Source organism: Chaetodon auriga, chromosome 18 (genome assembly GCF_051107435.1).
Source record: "Chaetodon auriga isolate fChaAug3 chromosome 18, fChaAug3.hap1, whole genome shotgun sequence".
In the NCBI taxonomy this organism is placed as follows: Eukaryota; Metazoa; Chordata; class Actinopteri; order Chaetodontiformes; family Chaetodontidae; genus Chaetodon; species Chaetodon auriga.
In genome coordinates, this window is record NC_135091.1 from 17,747,575 (window position 1) to 17,770,391 (window position 22,817).

Below are 22,817 nucleotides of genomic sequence, written 5' to 3' on the forward strand. Positions count from 1 at the left end.
TCCTTTTGGTCCTAGTTTTGTTCTTCTTTTTTTCTCTTTCTGTTCTCTAATATTGTCCATACGTTCCCTCTCCTTTCACATCACATTCCTTTCATTTGATATCCAGTTTCTTCTCCTTTGCGATTTGCTTTGCTGCAGTCTCCGAATGGATATAATGCACTTCTCTAATCAGCTTTGCTTGTTGAATTGAGATGATCTGATTAGATCATATGAGCATTGCAGATCCCGTGGCAAAACTGAACTCATTCTATCTAATTCATTCCCTGAGTGACCTGAAAGTTGGGCTATCGGCAAATCAAAATCCACTAACAGTGGCGTGCACGCAGCCAAAATCCAAAGGCATTAAGTACCAGTAAAAAAAAACCAGGAGTCAGCTACTGTAATTCTGACAGACAGCCAGCATGCTGAGGGGATTAAAAAAACATCCCAGCATGTATGATGGAGTTAAGTCTCACTGTCTGAGCGGTGAAAAAAATCCAACAAAAATATGTGTCTTTTGTCTTTCTGCCATCCATCTGCATGTGCATTCACTTTGAGTCAGCTTCCCAGCAGGCTGTCATGACACTATCTGATATGGCTGACCTACATGTGAGCAAGTTCCCTGCAGGAGAGGGAGCTTAGCGAATAATAATGTTGAACAGCCAGTGCCAGATAAAAGCTAATTTAGCACAGCGCTCTGCAGGAGAGGTGGCACTGCAGAGAAACTGCAGCAGGACCAGAGGGGGAAAACAAGGCAGCAGTGGGCTGGCTCTCCACGCAGAGCCATGTACAGACAAGGGTACCATGCAGTACATACATAGTGGCATGATGTACCCATTTTACAGAACAAGCATGACTGCATCCCTGAAAACATTTCACTGCGCATGTGGCTTAACCCAGTTTTCAACTCCCAGGAACAACACAGATCACTCCTGTTCTTCCTCTTTTGCTTTGAATGTGTCATACTGTCATTTTCATCTCCTCATGATGTGTTCACTGCCTTCCTTCTGGCATTTGACAATTTTGTCTTTCTTCTGTTTCTTCTTTTCTCATGCAAGAAGGACTTCAATTGACATTTTTTCTTGTCCCTTTTCTCTCTTTTGGATTTGGTCCAAGCTACAAAATCACATAATTATGGCTGTAATCATCCTGCAAGTGGCATACACAGCTATTTCTTGGTGCTCACAAGTGCAAACTATATTAAAGTGGTACTTGAATATTTTGGCACAATAACAATATTGCTGTGTACAAATACAAAACTGAGGTTTGCGTTACTTTTGCCTTTTTGAAATGCATCTCTCTTAAGATAAATCTTCTCTCATTCAGAGAAGAATGAATGAGAATGAGTGAGAGAAGAGAGAAAATATTTCTTCCCAGATATTTTGACATTTTCAAAATAAGACAAATTCTTATGTCTATCTGCTGGTTACCAGAAAAAGCTCCAGGGCTTTCTACTGCTTGTACCAAATAAAACATTAAAAAAAAAAAAAAGTTCATCATCACCATCAACATCATCAACATCACCTGCATTATTAATATCAGCACCATCATGTGTAGCATTGCTGTTATGAGTTGCATTGTCATGCATGCATGAGCATTCAAAGGGTCATGCTCGCCAGTCATTCCATGTCATTGGCGCTTGGTGGTTCAAAAATGGTAGAGAGGGGAGGGGGGTGCTCAGGGGGAAACAAAAAGATCTTGTTGCCTGCAAAGAGGTGAGGATCTACTGGATGTTAGAGCGGTGTGGTGGTGGTGGTAGAGATCATGCAGATGAGGAGAAGTGTCAAACAGTCCTGGACCTGGCTGACCAAAGGCATTTTGGGACCAAGATCACTGAATTTCCAGTTGGAGTCAACACATAAAATGATCTGAGTGCCAAGATGCTTTGGGAGCCCCAGCCCTGCTCTTTTGGTTAAATCTTAGTGATTTTACAGTTGGGAGGGCCAACATCTACAGGTATATCATTGTAGAAGTCCCCTCTTGCCATCTCTTTGAATTAAAACAAACTCTTTTGATGGAATTAGTACAAATGTTAAAAGTTGGATGTCTACAATGACTACACCTGCATGTCGATGACTCCCATTATAAAGGTGTTTGGAGAAGAGGGAGCTTCGAGAATAGGGCACCTGGAGAAGGGCACTTGATAGAAGGGCGTTAAGAGAGGCACTTATTGATGAACCATGGCCTTGGCTGAGTGGAGAAGAACTTATGTGGAGGACTTTTTGAGATTGGCTTTATAGGAATTGGGTCTCGCAAGTCTATTTGCGTGTCTGACACAACTGTGCAGCAGCAGCAGCAGCGAAGTGGTAAGTATGCTTGGGTGGAGTGTTTACATGATTACATGGTGCATGCTGGTTGTGAATTGGAAGTACTGTATTGGTGCTACTTCTCTGAGGCCAATCATGTAGTGATGGCTCAGACTGTAGGACTATGGGATGCTTGCCAGTCATAGAGGTATGAATTCAGGGACATTGTTTGTCTGCAGACCAATCTAGGAGAAATGGTGCAATAAGAAGCCAAGGCTGCTGCATGTGCCCGCAATTACTGACAGTATATTTCTGCACATTGTCCAAATTGCCATCAAAGTCGAACTGAAATTAAAATTCAGTCTTGCTCAGAAATCCTATATCCTTGGCACTTCTTGTTGTTGTGTTGTAAAAATTATAACTACCACAAAGAATAGCACACCTTAGATTTGGACTCATAAAAGAGAGCCAGCTAATGAGCTAAACACATCACAGAGTGTGTGGGAGAAAAAACTAATGTCTGTTGGAATCAGGCCTAACATTAGCAAGCTAGGCTAACCAGCCTCCACTTTTTGGGCTTGTTGAAACTGTATTTTTATTTTTTTTTTGGCAGAAAAAGCAAACCAATGTGCGCTGCAAGTGGACACAATTAGCCAATCAGAGGCACAGGTGGGACTAATGGTGTTGTCAAGCTGTGTGCTGGAACAGAGCAGGAATAACAATAACAGTGGCGACTGCTATAGACAAGATAGATGCTGTTATGGAGGCCATTCTTCGCCCAGCATCGTAGTTTGTTTTTACTTTGCTGCACCGCACTCTCAAAGCCAGAAAAACCAGCATGCTGGCATTAGTGTCGATGTAAAATGGCGTTAGATTCTAGTAATTGCTTAGGGAAAATTGAATCCTACCGTATGGTAGTTGGTTAGAGTAGAAGCAATGTCAGACTGAAGATGGAAACAGTCTAATCATCCACAATAGTTTCAGTTTAGCAGTTTTTCCCTTCACAAAAAGTGAGGAGAATTCCAATTTCAGTTCGACTTTAAGTGCACTGTGTATGTTTATGTGTGTGAGAGAGGAAGTAGTTGAAGGCACATCATGGCCTCCTGTGCCCACCTCATATGGATGTGAAAGGGGCGTATAGTCAGAGGTTATTTGGAGTTGGAGCAGAGCGGACTTTTGGCTGATGGCCATTGTGATGTCACTTCTACCTCGATTGTATTCTGACTTCTTAGATATTTATTCTTATTTTCGAATGGCAGGCAGGCAGGCAGGCAAGCAACACCTACTTGTTACATGGACAGGAGCAAAGACCACAGAATTTCCCTAGATCGTTCAAATTCTTTTCTGCATCCTTCATGTCCTTATTGATTTGGTCCATTCCCTCCTCGATGCGCTCCAGTTGCTCTGATTAAACACAAGTCATTTATCCCCCACAGAATGAAGCACGAGAAGAGAAAGAGGAAGGGAGAGGAGAGGAAGAGAGAGATAAAGAGAGGACAAAGGAGAGAAGACAACAACTTCAGACACTCACTGTGACGAAAGAAAGTAAAACAAAAAAGAAAAAAAAAAAGAGGAAAAAACTGGACGCCACCACATATGTAAAGGGCCTTTGGGGCACGTTGTCAGTACCTACTTGTTACATGGACATATGAAAAGCCCACAGCATTTCCCTAAATCTTTTAAATTTTTCTCGGCTTCCTTCATGTCTTGGTTGATATGGTTCATGCCATCTTCAACACGATCGAGTTGCTCTGGTCAGGACAAAGGGATGACAGTAGTGGAATGAATTTCATTGACTGATTGACAGAAATATGAGTTATGATGAGCAGTCAGTGGGTCATGTGTGTGTGCTCTGGTGTGTATGTGCATCTTGTGTCAGGGTGACAGATCAAGACTGAACTCTACTGAGTGCATCAATTTGGTGAGATAAAAGACAATTATGTGCACTTATGGAGTTTTTGGGCCACAGAATGGTATAAAAAGCACAAAAAAAAAATCAAATAACGACAGTGAATACTATTTCTAGACGTTCTTGGTGAATTCTGTTCTAAAGTTAAAATCTTTCAACACTGATGTTAAAGGAATAGTCCAACATTTTGGGACATATGCTTTGCTCTCCAGCCGAGAGTTATATCAGAAGATTCACTGCACTTTATGCAAAGCTAAGCTAACCACTAATGAAGCTAATAGCTTCATAGTTAGCTAGTGGTATTGATCTTCTCATCTAATTTTATGCTAGAGAGCAAATATATTTCCTAAAATGTCAAACTATTTCCAATAACACATGTTAAGTGTCAACGTATCGAATAAGTGCTTACTACCTTGCAGTTGAAATCCTTGCAACTGTGCTCAGAGCAAATGTTTAATGATTTCACCAGACCAAAGCAAAGAAATCTCACTTGAGAGCTGTTTAATGTGGTGCCAGCATCATGCCACATGGACTGTTTTTTCCCTCTCGAGAAGAAGTTTTCTGCTGGGACAGTGAGCTAAAGTTGCTCCTTTGTGCTGCTCAGACGGACAACATAATGTGTCCCTGTTGACTAATATTGAAATGATATAAATGAGCAGCTTTGCATCACTGTGTAATATTACACATTCTTTGGTCTGATGAGCCACTATACGAACCAGGTACTGGATTCAAATAGCACTGAAGCATAAATATGAGTGGCTATATGGCCCGTATGGATTGTGTATCAAGGCATAAGCACGGTGAACATACCTTTTTCAGTTCAGAGAGCCTTTCAGAGACTGCTTAAACTTGCTAAACTACTTGCTACTTACTGCCACAATGGACTGAATAAAACTGGCATAGTTAACTGAAAACTGCCTGTGTTGCTTTGTCTGTCCTCGCAACGTTCAAGGTAACAGAAAGGATTTCTAGTATGATTGGATTCTGGTTTATGAGCGTCAGGGCCTTTGTCATGCTGATGTGGTGGATGGTGGGTTGGTGACGGTTCCACAGCACAAAGAATTTTCCATCCTGATTGTGATTAAAGGGGAGTACAGTGCGGGCAGAGTGTGAAGAGTGAGGCACAGTTAAATATGGAGGGGATTCAAAAATCAGTTCATTGACTTTTTCAGATTTGTAAAATCCCTGGTTGGCATGCATTTATGTAAATATATTCAACCAAGAACGGATCCATGTTGAGTAAGTGTTATTGGAATGAAGTGGGGTAATGGCAGTGAGCGTGCTGCCCTCAATAAAGAGTGACTGTTAAGAAAAAATGATCAGTGGCTAAAAGATTTCTGTTTCACCAAAAGCAAACCTTATATCCTTTAATAACGGTCTCCAGTATCAGTTACCATAGACCTACAGGCTCTGCTGCCTGCACAAAGTCAATAACACAGGGTCAGAGGTCAGCCAGGCTTATAGCCGCCTCTGTGTCCAGTCTGCCGTTGCAATTGGTTTTGGAGTGGTGATCCTGCAGGTGTAGAATAGTGCTGTGGACACTAGGGATGATGGGATAAATGGATGGTCAGAGGAGGGATAGAGCTTTCATCCCCATGAGTGAACGACCGTGTTGGTGCAATTAAGGCTCTCTCTTCCAGGACTGATGAATTGGTTTACATCCTTCCAGCCAATGGGAGACCTGAGGGCCTCCATAGAGCCAAGGGAAGCTCAAGGTGCACTTTCATGTTTTCACATAACGCCATCATCAGTTTGATGTTGCACACTGGAAAGCTTGTTCTTTAATGTGGGTTGTTATCTTGCTCAATAACTAACTGCATCTAACCAGGGATTGTACAAAACAGCATGTGGGTTGATAGAGAGGTGACTGGATATTTTGTCATTACCAGCTAATTCGATCGTTTTTTCTTATCCACCTCTTGTATTCTTACACTCCTGGACTGTTAGCAGGACCAGTTTATCTGATCTCAGACCTGTTTGGGCATTTAGGCTCCCAGGAGAAATTACAGTAAAAGGCTAACGATCGGTTGGCCAAATTGTGATAATTCAAGAATCAGCATTCCATTTAGTTTTCATTAAGGCTCATTAGCTGATGTGGTAAAAAGTAAAATCTGTTGGCTCTGAATTCAAGGTTACTAAACCAACATGACTGCATTATAATCATTTGAACATCCAGTTTTCCTCATTAATTCTAGAGAAGATTACAGCACAAACAGATCCAAGAACAGCCCAGAGGTCAACCTGCCACTGACTGCCACAGAGACAAACGTGTTAACCTGACTGGATTCTGGACAATGAATCATTTATTTTGGTGTTGAGCTGTAGGGGTTTGGCACTGCAGTGGCTGGCATTAAAGACTCTTCTGTTAATATTTTGGAACTTTGAAGACTTCCTTCTGCTATATCTGTTAGCTAATGAAAATAAGAAAAAGCTGCTGGCAAATCAAATGCAGTAAAGGCAAACCAGAAAAAAAAAAAATGTTAGTCAAAGCAAACAAAGGATAAAGGAAGCTGAAAGAAAGAAAATTTCCCCAAAGTTTTAAGGGCACTCTCGATCAATCAAATAAACCATGCATTAAATCAAACCCTAATCGGACGATATTACTGTAAAATAAATAAATAAATAGGAAAAAATGAATTAGTTTGGAAATGCATTTAAATGAAAACAAGCAACAGCATATGAAACAATTCATCCATTCACAAGTGTTTTGATACCATAAATTTAACACCAACATCACTTTGTACAAATACTAATGCCCCTTGTGGTGCTGCTAGTATGTGAATAATTATAATGTCTTACTTTTACTAATACAGAAGTATTACAGTGGCTTTGTTGAATGTGAGTAGCTCAGTCATTGATGCTTCACCATCTCCCCTCTTGCTTGCTTACCTCCCTGCTCGTCCAGCATAACCAAAGTCCTGATGCCGGCATCTTTGCTCTATTCCCCAAAGACGGCCAGGTAGGAATGAAGGGTGGGGGAGGGAGGACAAATAAAATGAAATAGAGGTCAGTAATGAGGTTACAACAGCTTAGGGAATCAGTGGCTGCTGAAAAATAATGAGCCGCCATAAGCAAGTTCCCCTTCACATTTGCCTTCCTTTGGAAAGTGATTGTTTTTTCCACTGCTCTTTCTCACTATTTTGCATTCTTTGATTAAAGATTCTTCTTCTGCACTAATCAATCAAGGACAGTTAGTGCCAGGCTTTACCCAAATGCCTTTAAATGAACAACTGTGACAAGGATTCTGGATTAGTCTGGATTAGTATAAAAACTGGAAGTCTCTACTAGGGAACTGTCTCTAACTAGCTTCACATTTAGCATACAGCCATAAAAGTGGTATAATTTTTTCCTCAGCTAACTCTCTCCAAGAAAGAACATTACTTCCCAAAATGTTGAACTATTCCATTAAATGTCCACAGTGAAAAAATCAAAAGCAGAGCTGGACAATTACGCATTTCTAACATGGAAACCCTGCAGATTTTAGAAAAATAAACTGCTGGTAGTTAGTCGACCATGTTGTCCGTAAAACCAAACCACTGGAACATCCCAACACCCTGGGATCATTTCGGTGACTGTTCCTGTTCTCCTAAAGGAACAAATCAGAATGTTTTGCTCCCCCAGCATCAGCATACAGGCTGGTATTGATTAGACCATTACACTTTAAGCAGGAAACATGGAAATAGCTCCCAGGAGATTAGCAATACTAACACTGATCACAAAAGAGAGCTCTCATTAAAACGTGACCCCTGCCATTTGACTTCCATGTACAAATGATACAATTAATAACCAACTCTGAGTCAGCAGCTGTTCGACCTTTGGACGATGCGTTAGCATTGCTTGAAACCTGGAAGCAAGACTTGTTTTTTCCCCCCACGTTTAAACTGTAGATTGTCTGTTGGTCTTCTTTCAGCCGTCAGATTTTCATTTTAATCCCTTCCTTTGACTGTGAAGCATCAGAACAGCTGAGGCTGCATGAGAGCAGCAGTAAAGCTATTAGTCACTGATAGGCTGGGTCGGCTACAGGTTTTCTGAAGCTGGTAGAAAGAGCGTGAGGAGGCGGAGGATAGCGACACTTGCTTATATGCAACTTTTCTTCCCCTTCGCTTCTGAGAAATACAGCGACGCCACACTAAGATGTGGCACCTGGTTGGACCTGATAGGCATAAATAAGATTATGGTGTCTCAGCGCGCAAACACGCACACTTGAATGCATGCACATACACATCATTACACACACCCCCCCCTGCCTCCTCAGCAGTTTGGGAGGAAAGCCATATTGAAGTCTGAGAGTCGAGAGGGGAGCAATAAGGAAACTGGTGTATTAATCAGGCTGTAATTCAGCAAGCCTACATCCAAGAGAAATCCCAAAGCGGTCCAGATGTGTCCCCGGAGAAACTCAAAGGGATAATCAGCCATGCTCCATCGTGACGACTGGAGGTGGTTCAATGGTGATTCCTCGTTCAAATCAGGCGGATAGATTCACACATTTTGGCAGATGGGTTGCAAATTTGGAAGTACGTAAAAGTGTGAATTAGAGATTATAGTTGGCGTGCTGCAACATAAAGGAACCTTCTACCATCGAATCAGTGATTTTAAGCTGCATATGTGAATAAAACTGATCTGATTCGAGCTGACTCCTCTGACGTTAGAGGAACATCCCTCTTTCATCAAATGGTTTTCTATGTACCTTTGGACAAAATAAATGAATTTAATCTACTGTATTTCTATAATACATTATAATACAGAATATAATAATCTGTATTTGTGACACTGGCCTAACAGGAAGAAGCAAGCCACAGTGGTTTGGCTTAGCTGCAGTCAGTTTGAGGGACAAACCGCAGAATTACAGTCATTTACTCCACAGAAATTTCCATTCAGATACAGTAACACTGTTTTACAGCTGAGCAGCTTGTAGTGACCATGCAGGATGCAATCGATTGCTTAGAAGGGCTTCCACTTTGTCGAGTGAAAGCTGTAGAGAAGAGAGGAAATCTCAGGGTGCGCACTGATTTGAAAAATCAGCTACTTTTAATTCAGAAAATATTTTTTTTTCTGTTATTGTTGCCATTGCAATTTTCCAGCCCATCATCTCCCATCCTGAGTGATGCTATCATTGAACAGACTGAACGTTATCTATGAATCAGGGCACGTCGGACTGCTGTTAGCTATTTGTGTGATAATGGAACATAAAAATCTAAAGCAATTTAGTAATGAAGAGACTCATTTCATAGCAGACTTGTATTAGACTCTGCACATCTATCAGTCCTCTCACCTTCCCTTCTCTCATTTTCACCCCTCCTCCATCCTTCTGACTGTCTTTTAAACAGGAGGAGGAGGAGGAGGAGGAGGAGCAGTAAACGATCTCCTTTTATTCCTCCCATGTCTCGCTCTCCTTCAGTCTCTCCCCGCCTGCAGTACAGTCGTAGGGTGGAGCTGTGTGATGACATATGTCGACTGATGATCAATATGACCTTGAGATCTGGACCCAGAGCTTGTCAGACACCACTGCCCCCCAGCTGTCTATGCTTTTTTTTCCTCCCTGTATCCATCCCCCTCTGTTTCATTCCCTGCATTTCTGTCTGCTTGCTGGCGTGTCACTCTCAGGTTCTGTTTCTCTTTGACAGTATTATTCATACATGAGCAAATAGAAATCTATGGATACTGTGCGTATACGTGTGTGTGTATATATCCTCTCTCTCTCTCTTTCACATTAATTCATTTGGCATAATGTGCTCGTCATTCACGTCATGACTCATGATTCACTCAGACCCATCTGACTAATGGACTCGACGACAGAAAAATACAGTGGAGCTAAATCTTAAATTTGAATTGAGTAGTTTCAGAAATCAATAGGGTGAGCAGCAGCTCGCCCAAATCGTTTTTTCTGCCTATGGAATGAGCCAGAGATTTGACTCCAGATCCAAATGAAAAATGGATCAGTATCAATGTCTTTTGGTACCAGCAGGAGAGATATTAAAGGAATATCCACTTTCTGACCCATAGTTAGATAAAAAGGTCATACTTAATTTGACATTATACTGTCATAACCATGACATGAAGGAGTCATTTTCAATGCGTTGTGTTAAGATGACATGAAACTGTCATATGTGGTTGGTTATGACATTGGCTGTCATGAGATGATTACAACTGTTTTACGAAATATTTTTCTTGACCTCAATTAACGGTGGTACAATTTGGACTTGACATTAAGATGTCATTAAATGTTATAAGGCCAGTTTGATGACTGGGAATACATTAAGCTTTACTTGTTGCTTAAGTAAGCTAACCACCGGAGACATCTCAAACAATGTCAAAGCTGCATTAAAAATGACAAAACTGACACTTAATGACAGCAGTACATGACAACATAAATATTCATAAGGACTCCTTGAGGTGTCACATCTTGGTAATGACAGTCGTGTCAGTCTTATGCACGCCCCTTCAGATAAAGTGTATAAATAGCAATAAAAAGATCAATATGAGTGTCATATCTGTCCATTAAATATGAAGCTAAAGCCAGGAGCCTCTCACTGTCCTTGCTGTACCAGTGCACATTCAGCTCTGCTCCTGTGAGACAGCCTACTGTCTTCATGCGTGCTGCCACAGTCTCTCCCAGTGGGGAAATGTTGTGAACAGCCTGGTGTTCTTTGTGGAAAATGAGAATAATGGGGACGTTGTGTAAAAACTGTAACTGAAAATCCCTTAATTAATCTTTGAGTTAAGGTCACATCTCTCTTCCCAAACAGCTGAAATGAAAGTCTTAATAACGGTAACAGAATTGCAAGACAGGAACAAAATGAAATGTAATATTCAAGCTATTAAAACTGTAAGAATTTATATGGTGCAGCTGTTTTTTTCTTTTCATTAAATTCCCTGATTATCTGCAAACTCAGTGCACTAAATTCTCTTGTTTCTGCAGTTTTTCTGATGGAGTACACACATATAAGCCTGCATACGTAAGAGCTTTGCCCCAAGTGTATGTGAGACATGACTGACTTCCTGTGTCACAGTGTTAATTTCTTGTTCTTGCTGCATCACATTTTAGATTTTATTAATGAATTCAAAGTTTTATGGCTTTTTCTTACCTCTTCCACCAGCTGCAGCATACGACGAGTGCTCTCCAGTGACTGTGGGCAAATGAGAGACACAGTTAGATTCCACTTGAGATCACGTGACAGATTCAAAAAGCTCCAGCCATCTTAACACAGAAAAAGGACAGTTTGACATCACATTTGTAAAACTGAGAACAAACAAACGTACGTTTCCTTGGGTTTCCGCAAAAACAACACAATCACGTCTCTGTGCTGTGTATTTTCATTGAATTGAGGATAAGCGAGCCTGTATCACAACAAAGTGGAGTCAATTTGAACAATCAGCGGGACACAGAAAGGATCAATATCTGCCGTTTATCGACATGAACTCGACGTGAACTCGCAGTGACAGACTGTCTGGGCTGGGAGTATTGAATACGCCTGACCTTATGAAGGGAATGTTGAAGGTAGATGTAACAGTGACTGATTTCTGAGATGTTTCTGCTGACGACGATTTAGATTTGCAATCAAAGCTAAATTGCTTTGAAGCACATCAGAGATCGAGTTGCTCACCAGCGATTTACCTAAGAATACAGCAGCTTTGCCAATAAAAATAACTGCACTTTGATCCCCCCCCTCTCTACTGCTTTTTCCCAGACTGTTGGAGGTCTATTCTTAGCCTGTGTGGTGACAGATATGTAGCTGCACGTTCCAATTCCCTCTGTAAGGAGCATGTGGCTGCAGAGCACAGCTTGCCACTCGGCAGGGATGGGCGCTCTTTGATACCTCGCTCTTCTTACAATGACACAGCTTCGCCTTGCTGTGCTCGCTGCGAGCACGGCTGATCCCCCGGAGTGGTGGGGGGGAGGGGAAAGGGGGGTTGGGTAAGGAATCAAATGGGGCACAGCCTTGATTTGAGCGGCCATTTTTGATGTAGCCGGTCTTCTTTCTCTTCTTCCTCCTTTTTGAGTGTCTTTTCTTTTTCTTTCATCTTTCTCTTTTCGTCTGATGTGAAGCAACCAGAATGTCCTTGCACTTATGTTCTAGCACTTGAGCTCATGTTCTCACATCTGAAATGGACAATATATGAGCTGTTTCCTCTCTGGGATCTGAGAGCTCATGTAAGTCAGTTCAACACAGGCTAAAACTGTAATTCTGACACCGCCATTTTATGCATGCCCTATGTTTGTGTGTGTGTGTGTGTGTGTGTGTGTGTGCGTGTGTGTGTGTGTGTGTGTGCGTTTAATATTTTGCTCAGCTGTGCCAGTGTGAGTCATATGTGAAGCTGGAAGGGTGTGGGCTTATCTGCTCTGGGCCATAGCAGAGACTGTCTCTTTCTTTCTTACTCCGTTATAACACACACACAAACACACACACACACACACACACACACACACACACACAAGCTCAAGCACATAGATGAATTCCTACACACGAACACGGACACACACTCGCAATCAGTTTTGTCAATTCACACTCATGAGTATGCACATTTGGGTTGTGTCTCACACACAAACACACGCTCATGATTTTGCCATGTAGTATTATGTAAAGTCAGACGCAGCGATACTTTCCCATCACCTGCAACCACACAAATGCATACACATACACACACACATGTGTGCGTGCACACACATGCAAACAGCCGCAGCCCTAGGCAGACACTAACATGGTGCTGTATAATTTCTATTGTTACGCATACAAAGACTGAACTGCAACAATTTTAACAATCTCTACAGTTTTGGCTTCAAACATCCTACACATTATGAGAATGCAGTTCAAATTAAAGACTTTTGTTTCAGAAAAATAGCTTTCAGATTTAGGAAATTAATGAAAAGATTTTTGGTAAAGCCAGTTGCTATCATGTGAAAAAACTGCATATTTATCCACAAAATTCTTAGTATCCATTTGTCTTGTTCCAGATTTTTAGGATCTGCCATTTGAACGTGTCTCTGATGTTCCTGCTTCTCATTTGTGTGCATGTGAACGTGCTCAATCCCTCTCTCTGTGAGTCAGTATGCGTGCCATCGCGTCCGCGTCATCACAACTCAAAGCACGGTGATGCAGCAAGTGTGTCGTTCTCACCTCATCGGCCAGCTGGTCGGCGCGCTGCTGCATGTCTGACAGCTCATTGCGCATGTCCGCGTCATCTGCCATGGCTGCTGGATGTGGGGGGTGGAGAAGGTCTCCAACAGGGAAGAGAAGATCCTGGTGGGAGTTTGGGGAGGGCTGGAGGAGAGACAAAAGATAAGAGAATGGATTGTTTGGATGCCACAGTACAGCTGAGTCCAATGAGGCATAAATAGACTCGGGCGATGGATAACTTGGATGATTTGACAATTGACTACTGAAATAGAAATGAGCTGGCTTTTGGCAATTTGGAAAGTCATCAAGATTAAAATACATGTTCAAGAATACGGTGAAACCCTGAACTTGACATGCACCTGTGATTGCAATCCCACAGCATCATACATTCATTGTCTCCTCTCTGCATCCCTCTGAGCAACAAGGCTATTCTGAACAGTTGGCGCCAGCGAGCAAGGTGATACACTCCTCTCCACCCACCGGCTTCAAGTCGCTCTGGATAACAGCAGCAGCTTAAAGGTATGAAATCTAAAAAAAACATTCTCCAGGGGTGAGAGCGCAGCCTGCAACAAACGGGCCAAATTAAATTGGTTTTTAGTCAAACAATGAAAGAAATCAAACCAAAAAAATCACACCAAGAGGTAATGGAAGGGTCTGTCCTCCAGCTCTCTGTTTACTGTTGCAGGCTGTATAATGGAGGATTAGGAAGCTGCAGCGGCAGTGTTTGTTTGTTGGGGAATGAACAGGAAGGGAGCAGGCAACTGATGTTTGCAGAGGAATGCCAGTCTCAGACAGGGTTGCCTGGGATTTTGGAGGATTAGCCACGGAGAGACATAAACAGCCTGTTAGCCCTGTAGCTGTGATCCTCTCCTCCCCTCTGTTGGTCATGAGAGGCTGGTACTGTAAGCCAAACACTTGGGCATCTCCAGATGTAGGATTACTGGGAGCTAACTCCAAAGGTGATCATGAAACAACTTGTCACGTGCCAGTTGAGTTAGTGATTATCAGAGGATGTGGCTGCAAGACATTCTTACAAATTAGAATCCAAACTGGTTAAACCCCTTCAGACTTCCTGCTCATAGTTATTTGGCTTAATGGTAAAACTGGTACAATAATGGCCTTTACTGGCCAGGGAGGAATAATGATGAACCACTGGCTGCTGGGTTGAAATATTTTTATGGACATTCTCAGAGAAACAAAAAGGCTTCGTAAAAAAGCTCTGATCAAGGATATTTTGAGAGTCGTGCCAATTCTAGTGAGAATTAACACCGAACTGCAGCTCTACAAAGGATTTAGGACGGTTGAGACAAACCGATCGTACGCTCAGACTTTGGTTCTGTTTTTACTGGGTTCAAAGTTTCATGTAGTTTAAAGCAGCTATAATCAATATTTTCTTATTAACAGTGGACAGCAGGACTACATGCTTGTGAAAGGTCTGCAGTTCCTCAGCTGTACAGTGAGGTTTAACATCTTTCAGCTCAATTTGACTTTCTAGCCCTACTGTTTTCATCATCAATGCAGTCTCCAGCAACAGCAGGCAAACACCTGTATGCTACCATATCAGTTTTATTAGGTGATAATATGTGATGCATATGTTTATGGTTTGTTTCTGCTTCTCCCTGCGTGGACAAAAAAAATAATAAGTTGATGCAGATTTAAGTGACAAATTTATACCACTTCAGTCTGAATGAAAAGTGCAGGTAATACAGAGGGTTAAAGGAGCACATTGCGGCACACTGAGGCTGAGTACTCCATGTTTAAGCCTTGTGAAGGACAATCAGCAGTGTACTTGAGCAAAGTGCAAATGACAAGCTCAGTTATTCCAAATCTGCTTTTTCTGTGTACTGACTGAAGTTGATGGCAGGCGGGTAAATGAACTGCTTGAGGAACAACACACCTAAACAGACCATCCAGCCCATTAAAACCCTTGAAACATTAATGCACTGTATGCTGTACTAAATGACATTTTACAAAACACATACAGTAAAGGCAATCCACCAGATTTACTTTATAGAATCAATGCTTTAAAGCAGTTCTGTGTCTTTATAAGACCACTATTTCTTGCAATGTAAAAACCCAACTGAGACCAAAATGGCATTAACATGGAAAAACCTCACACAATAAGTTAACCACAGCCAAATGATGCTCACTAATCATTACTTTGGAAAACAGTCTAAATCTCACCCCAAAGTGAGACGCACAGCAGACTAATCAAGTCGGGAGTGAGAGTCTGTGTACGATCGTGGACAGATGGCTTTGCCCCACCTGGGCATGTCTCATCGTGGTGACTGAGTGAGCAGTCTGGTTGATTTCTGCCTTTGAGGTCCCGCTGTACCCTCTGTGTGTGTGTGCTTCACCCACCGGTGTGTCCAGAGATGTTTACAACAACATCAGCCACATACACAGGATATGAAGCCATTTTTTACTGCCATGGCAGCGTCGCAGTCTGTCATGGTGTAAATCATTAAAGCGTCCCTCGGTGGTATACAGATTCATCTGCATTCATCTCCGTGGATGGATTCAGTCATGAATACGTCCTCAGATCAACAGCTGCATCATAATGATCAAGTCCTGCACTGTTTACAGGCTCTTGTTTATTACAGCATTTATTCCGAGGCCAGTTTATATAACTGAAGGTGAGCGAAGTGCTGACACACTCAAAGCGCTTGTACTGATTTGCAGACAAAATGTGCGTGTTGAATATGTTTATGCATCGTGTTTATCCCATCTCTCTCTGCTCTGATCTCTCAGATTTGTCTCTCTCTCCCCTTTCTCCTCGCTGTCCTGCATGCCTCCACAACAGCGGCGGCCATGTTAGGTTATATAAACCTCCAACTGGACGGTGCAGTGCTTAATGTCTGAATGGAGTCAGATCTTCGGAGCGACTCGCTGAAGAAAGAGAGCGCATCCTCGCCTGCCTGTCTGGTTACATAAGCAAATTCAGACAATTAAGTTTTAACAGGCTACACTGACCTTTTACTTTACGTCTTAATTACAAGCTTCACATTTTGCATGTTAGCTGCCCTCAGCACTGCCTGCTTCAGCCCTGGAAGGAGTTCATCATCAGGCTTTATCAAGGATCCACACAAAATGCTGCTGGAGCAGGCATCGTGTAATAAAACGCTGTTCTCATCAATGCATTAATTAGTGTGGATTACAGTTCAAGCTGAATTTATGACCATAATGACCGGAGCATGACGGCTCAAGATAGACGCTCTTTGTTTGAGCAGCAACGGAAATAATTATTGACTAAAAAAAGAACTGTTGAGATTTGTGAAAAGCTTGTTATTTAATTATTCATTGCACAAAATGTGTCCTGGCTCTAAAATTTGGCTTGTTGGTTATTTTTAATTAGGCAATTTTAAACTTAGAAATTCAAACTTAAAGTTCACTCTGAGCTTTCAGCCAAATCGACGTCCTGTGTGAAGGACCTGTTCTCGACTTTGGTCATGTAGTGTCACCTGAGTACTTTCCATTTGCTGAAGATGAATATGGGATATGTGGTTTTTGTTTATCATTAGCTATTTTGTCAGTGGAGTAATGTGATAACTGGACATTTTTCAGGTAATATGTCTTTGGTTTTAATATCTATTCTTTCTGCTGCTGTGTTTTACAAATAAAAGAATGCAAACATGAACACTGTATGAATATAAATTTGTAAATATTGCACTGATATGGCCACACAGGAAGCTGTGTGTGTGTGTGTGCGCGCACATCTGCTGCCCACGAGATTCTCCAGTACACAAATCAGGGTCAATTAAAACAAACCACAATGTCATTTTGAACAGGACGGTATCTGAGCTCATCACTTCAGGCTGATCAACACCTGAAAAAGGAGGGGCCGGACCGATTCTGACTTTTTTGTTCAGACCAACTAGTGTAATGTTGTTTATCTGTGTTACATGAGTAGCTATGTGTTCATACAGTTACCCATGTGAGGTCACCGTAGCTGGTCAGTGTGCAGCGTTTGACTTGCTTTGACTTAGCAGTGTGAAGTCAGCAGCTATTGGTTCATCTCCACTGAGCTGATGAATATATGCCTGTAAGTATGAGCACACGTGCTGTTTTGTGTAAGCAAACGAAATAAAATGGATAATTTGTTAAGATTATGATATTACTGCAGCTGTAATGCTAATTCCTTTAGCATGTTAATGATAATTCCAATTATGAGTTAGTATCAAGCTAACAGACTAAGCACGAGTTAATATATATAAATATAATCACTTCATCTTTCTCCCACCCTGTCAGCATATATTACCCCGACGCTGACATTTATGGCAGGAAATGGTAACCACTGTGACCTTTTGACCCCATGTCGAAACAAAAGCAATAAAGACGGTGAACCAGAACGCTCACGGCCAAAAATCAACCTCTCAGTTATTAAAATCACACAACGGCTGCAGTGCGGCGCACTGAACACACAAACTCATCTCAGTACTGTATATGCAGGCATATATACACACTTTATCACGTCCTTGTCGCCAATGACTGTGGCAGAGTAAGACTTGCTAATTAGCAGAATGATCTAATCTATGGCACTAAAAAAGATGCTGTAAAATGTGATATATGACGACGTTTCAAGTCAATTTCTGGAGTAAGAACTCCACACATTCATCAACACTATTTGGAATAATTGAATAAGCAATAAAAACAGCTAAAAACCTTTATTTATGTACTGGACAACGCTCTCTGCAAGAAATAAGTACCACTGAATATGCACTAGAACATCCATTTCTCCAGCTCTCCGTCCATCCATCATGTGTTTACTGCCATATGACTGACACCTGGGAACAATAACCAAGATATGAAGATGCTCTTATTTCCATTCCGCACATTTTCCACCCTGGAGGATGGCTTATTTCATACTCTATCCAATCACGTTCTACCTGCAGAAGATTACAAGTCCCCACCGACTGCTCCACCCTCAACACTTTCTCCATTCTCTCCTCTTTAATATCAATCCTCTCTGTCCTTCATTCCCTCTGCTCTGTCTGTCCTTCTGTTTCACATCTCTGTCGTCCTCTTTGCTTTTTACATCTACCAGATAACCAAATACTGTTGGATGTATCATCCAGGTTTAGTACGTCAGGTACAGCCCGTAAAAATGCAGAATGCCGGAAGATATTATTCCTTCTATTTTTAAAATGCAATTTATAGCTAAATCTGACAAAATCAAGGCTACTTTTGTAAATGCTGCGCCTTTATTGCTACATAATAGTCCTTTTTATGATCTATTTTTATCAGAATACTTACTGTGGAATTATTTGAAGCTTGTAAGACAGATTTCATACGTGACAGATCCTGACCATGATGGTGAGATACTGTGGAGCTTTGATGTGGCTTGTGGCAAGAGAGACAACAGATCTTTGTTTTTCACTGCTCCACGCACATCGAGTTGGATGTGTGCGTCTCTCTCTTCTCTTGCTCTGTGTGTGTGTGTGTGTGTGTGTGTGTGTGTGCGTGCTGGCTGCCATTTTGTTTGCTCTCCAGTTTCGGTTTCAGACGCTCCCTCTCCTTCCCTGCATCAAACATCTCTCTTTGTCTTCCTGAATGAAAGATCTTTGACGGAAACGTTACGCTGAAATGTCTGATGAACGTTTCACAACAAAGGAAGTAATCGTGAGACGTCACTCGAGTGTGACTGATGCAGTTTGCCAGAGGTTTAAAAACTATATGTATCGAGCTGACAGAGATGAAACAGCGTCTGGTTTTCTGCTCTGCTGCAAAAACTTCAGATGATATGCACAGATTCAGGCATCGCTTTAACACTGCGTTAGCACTACAATAGCTGGATTTAAAGGTTATCTACAGGCCGAGTAGTTTGACGTTTTAACAGATAAGAGATTGATGTGAATTTACCTTATAAAAATAAATCTTGTTCGGTAAAACACTTTAAATGTGAAGGCTGCAACAGCTCTTCACTTGGTACAGCTGTTATCTCTCCTTACAGAAGCCTGCAGTGACAAAAGCACTGAAGTGAAATGGATCGAGTGGGTGTTCCTTTCAAATGAACATTGTTGGATTGTCATTTAACTACAGATGAGACAGTAGATGGAAAATATACCAAAAACATTCTGGGGCTCAAAAGAACAATGACTCCGCACCCTAAAATGCTTCCTCTATCCTTCTTATTCCGAGGTTTTAACACATTTGAACCATAACAATAAGATGACACTACCCTTCCAGGAACCACGGCTAGCCTGAATAACAACAGCAGTGATGTAACATTACACAACGAGCCCAAGTGTCACTACAGCTGGAGCTCTCTCTCCGCAGAGGAGCGAGCGCTAAGTGCTGCGGCAACATCCCAGCGGCCTGCTCGACAAAGAATGCCATGCATTATTGACCTGAGAAGTCCGAGACCCCATCACTTATTCATCTGGCCCCACCATTTACAGCTCAGGAACACATGGCTAAAGAGCAGCGGGTGGAGGATCATAACAGTGTAGGCTACCCGCTTCAGACAGAGGAGAGCACTTCAGAGGAGATCGTGAAGGGGAAACACATTACCTTCTCCACTGTGGCCTTGAGAACAGCTACGGTTCCTCAGACATTCAAATCCAGAACTAGATGCGAAACCATCAGTCTGCCATATAATCATCAGTCCTTGCCTATGGCTTGATGACACTGTGTCATGATGGGTTGCATACAGAGCAAGAACATTTGCATGAAATGTGAAGTTTTATTGGTGATTTTTTGGACTCTGGTGTAATTGGGAAGAGAGCTCAAAGCCGTTTGTTCAGCTAGGCTGGAATAACACTGAGAGACAGCTTTAGAATATAAAGGCACATACAGAAAAACACTATTGTATGATGAACGCTTTAACCACTGGGTAGGTGAGGACCCCACGGACTGTGCTCTCTATGTGCAGAGATACAAACACTCAAACCTAATCTGTTCATAATATCCTACAAGGCATGTTATACAACACATAAGCAAATCACACAAGGCGTATCCTGTCCGTGCCCCGGGCAGTTTACTGAGCTATTTAGAGGGTAAAGCAGACGAAGTCGGTGAGAGAAATGACTGTTGGTGCTATAGGTTGTGGTTTACGAACCTGTTGCAGGTCAGATTGGTCCACAGCTTTATTAGTTTCTCATCATTATGGTGAGTGCGCGTGGTTCTCGGATGCCAGAAGTTACAGTTTACTGCTTTCTGGAAGTGTCGGGGCCAAATTGCACAGCTCGTCAATGACGGGAAGTTACTCACTTGGTATTCCAGTCACACACCTTCTCTCATGAACTCTGTTCTTCCAGAGTGACCGCTCACTCTAAACAGCCTGAGGGATGCCACAGGATGACCTGTGTGTATGCTAATGTAAAAACTGCTTCACAGTTCATCCATTATCATGCAGCACCGAAGTAAAAGCAATGTCATCATCCTATTTATTATCTCTTGAGGGTGGCTTTGCTGCTGCTTTCGCTAATAGAGACCAGATAGACTGAGGGTGAAGACAAGGGCAAGCCTGGTGACTTAAGGCTGACCGCCCCCTCAGCCCCCCCCTCCTTGCTGCTCCTGAGCTGCATGGCTCCTTACCAGCCAGCCTCCTGCTCCTTGGAAACAAGTGCAGAGCACAGCAAAAGTGACAATAGATGAGGAGACAAGACGAGAGCATCTCAGCGGCGCAGACTGAGATGTTTATTTTAAGCAAGCGTAGGAAGTTTAGAAGAACAGAAAGTACATATGCACAAGGATGAAGAAGAAAATAACATACGGGCTTAATTCAGTATGCACAGCATACCGCCTGTCACCTAATGCCCTTTAGCCTCACAGTCACCTCTGGAGTCTCCATGGGTTAAAGGGGTTCTGGCTACATCATTTGCCCAACCATTGGAGCACCCACAGTCACATTTATTACATATGACGTTTTGGATGCTGGGGGGCCTGGGGAGATATGACACTGACAAGTGAAACATGACAGGAAGGGGTGCTCATGGGCTGAGGTTGGCAGTTAAGCTGAAAGGAGAAAAAGTAAGACTGGGATCAGACGGGGTGGAGGGTTTGAGGGGATGGCGGTGAACATATGACCAACAATCAAACAAGCAATTTCTGCACAGGCCTCTGCAGCCTGTTTTGAATTAGAAGCACAAGCGCTCGTGTTTTACGATGCAATAAACGTCACGGCGGAGAGAGGCAAGGCTCTCTGAGTGAAAAATACAGCAATGTCCTTTTTATATCTTCGCGTTTGATGGAATCCTCGGCAGGAAAACAGCCACAGAGCGCAAAGGCAGAAGTCCCCATGTTTTAGCCACACTGCAGTAACAGACCGTCAGACTGTTATGTCCTAATCAATATTGATGTGTTTCATTAGCCCTTTGGTCACAGCTTGTTGGAATAGAGCATATTTGTACAGAAGGGGATTATGAGACAAGATGAAAGAATTCCAATCAGTGATCCCCAGAGGTTTATTTCACAGCCCAACAGGACGCATTCAATGCCAAACGACTCCCTATTTCATTCATGGTCATGGGTCTTAGCAGCCAGGCCACACCAGTGTCATGAAAGGGCCTGTTAAATATTTGAGAAGTCATAAAAACAAAGACATTAAAAAGCCATTAGGTGCACACGGAGGATGAGAAATACCTTCTGACAGAATACAACCATCAGAAAAAAGCTAATTTCTTACATCTGTTTGAGCCACTGAAAACTGCAAAATAAAAAATGTGTGAATATCTAATATGTTTACCAATCAATGAGTTGTTTGGTCCAGCACAATTTGAGGCCATTATGTGTTATGTCTCTATAATAATAATAGTAATAATAATAATAATAATATTTTTTAAGGCCATTTTAATACATTATATGCATTGTACATGGATGAATTAGGGAGAAATTCTAAGGAGTTGAACAAAAAAAAACGTGAGAAAATTGACTTTAATATCTGTATGGTGACTATGGAGCTCAAAACAAATTCATTACAATGTCAAATCAGATGCAAAACACATAAAACATGACACCACGCATGCCATTATGCCTTATAAAGCCTGCAGTCTTCGCACTGTAATGCAATAATAGTGCATGCGTGCTGTATAATGAAGTTTGAATGTGACAAAGCTCACATCAAATGAAAGAATCAGTCAAATACTCTGTGTCTCCCCTCTGTCCTACGCATACCCTGCTGTTTAAGGTTCCTGCAAAAGCATTGCAGAGGCTAACCTGCACCGCCACCCTCGGTCAGCTGCACTGCAGCATCGTAAATCACCCTTCCCGACACACAGACCCACAGCAACAATATCACCAAAAAAAAAAACACCACATGACACTCCGCTGATCCTTGAATGAAAAGCGTCTCCACACTCCACACAGTGCCGTGTTTGCAGAAGACTGATACAGACGTATTGTCCCCGCACCTGAGCACACAATGCCACGTAATGTAGAGGGCAGAGGGTGTATTCATGTTGATCCGAGCAGATTAATTGGTGACTTTATGCTTCAGTGATGCCGTCTATGCGTGCTTTTATTGTGGAAAGTTGCATAGGGATGGTTTACTGCGAGAGCCGTGGTTAATGCGATGGTGAAAGTGATATGTTTGAAGCTACAGATCAATGTGAAACTAAAGCAGTCTGC

At 42.1% G+C, this 22,817-nt stretch overlaps 1 protein-coding gene across 2 annotated transcripts in view; it reads right to left on the minus strand.

Moving 5' to 3' along the window:
- snap25a (synaptosome associated protein 25a) overlaps positions 1 to 22,817 on the minus strand; it is a 34,003-nt gene that overhangs the window by 6,149 nt on the left and 5,037 nt on the right. Inside the window, exons 2-5 of one of the 2 annotated variants that reach the window (XM_076757087.1) lie at positions 13,251 to 13,394; positions 11,220 to 11,261; positions 7,024 to 7,072; positions 3,512 to 3,629 (exon numbers count right to left, since the gene is read on the minus strand). In XM_076757087.1, the coding sequence (XP_076613202.1) occupies positions 3,512 to 3,629; positions 7,024 to 7,072; positions 11,220 to 11,261; positions 13,251 to 13,322 (281 nt within the window). In that variant the 5' untranslated portion in view covers positions 13,323 to 13,394. Of the gene's footprint in view, positions 1 to 3,511; positions 3,630 to 3,858; positions 3,977 to 7,023; positions 7,073 to 11,219; positions 11,262 to 13,250; positions 13,395 to 22,817 lie in introns of both variants that reach the window. The other variant, XM_076757088.1, reaches the window with a different exon arrangement.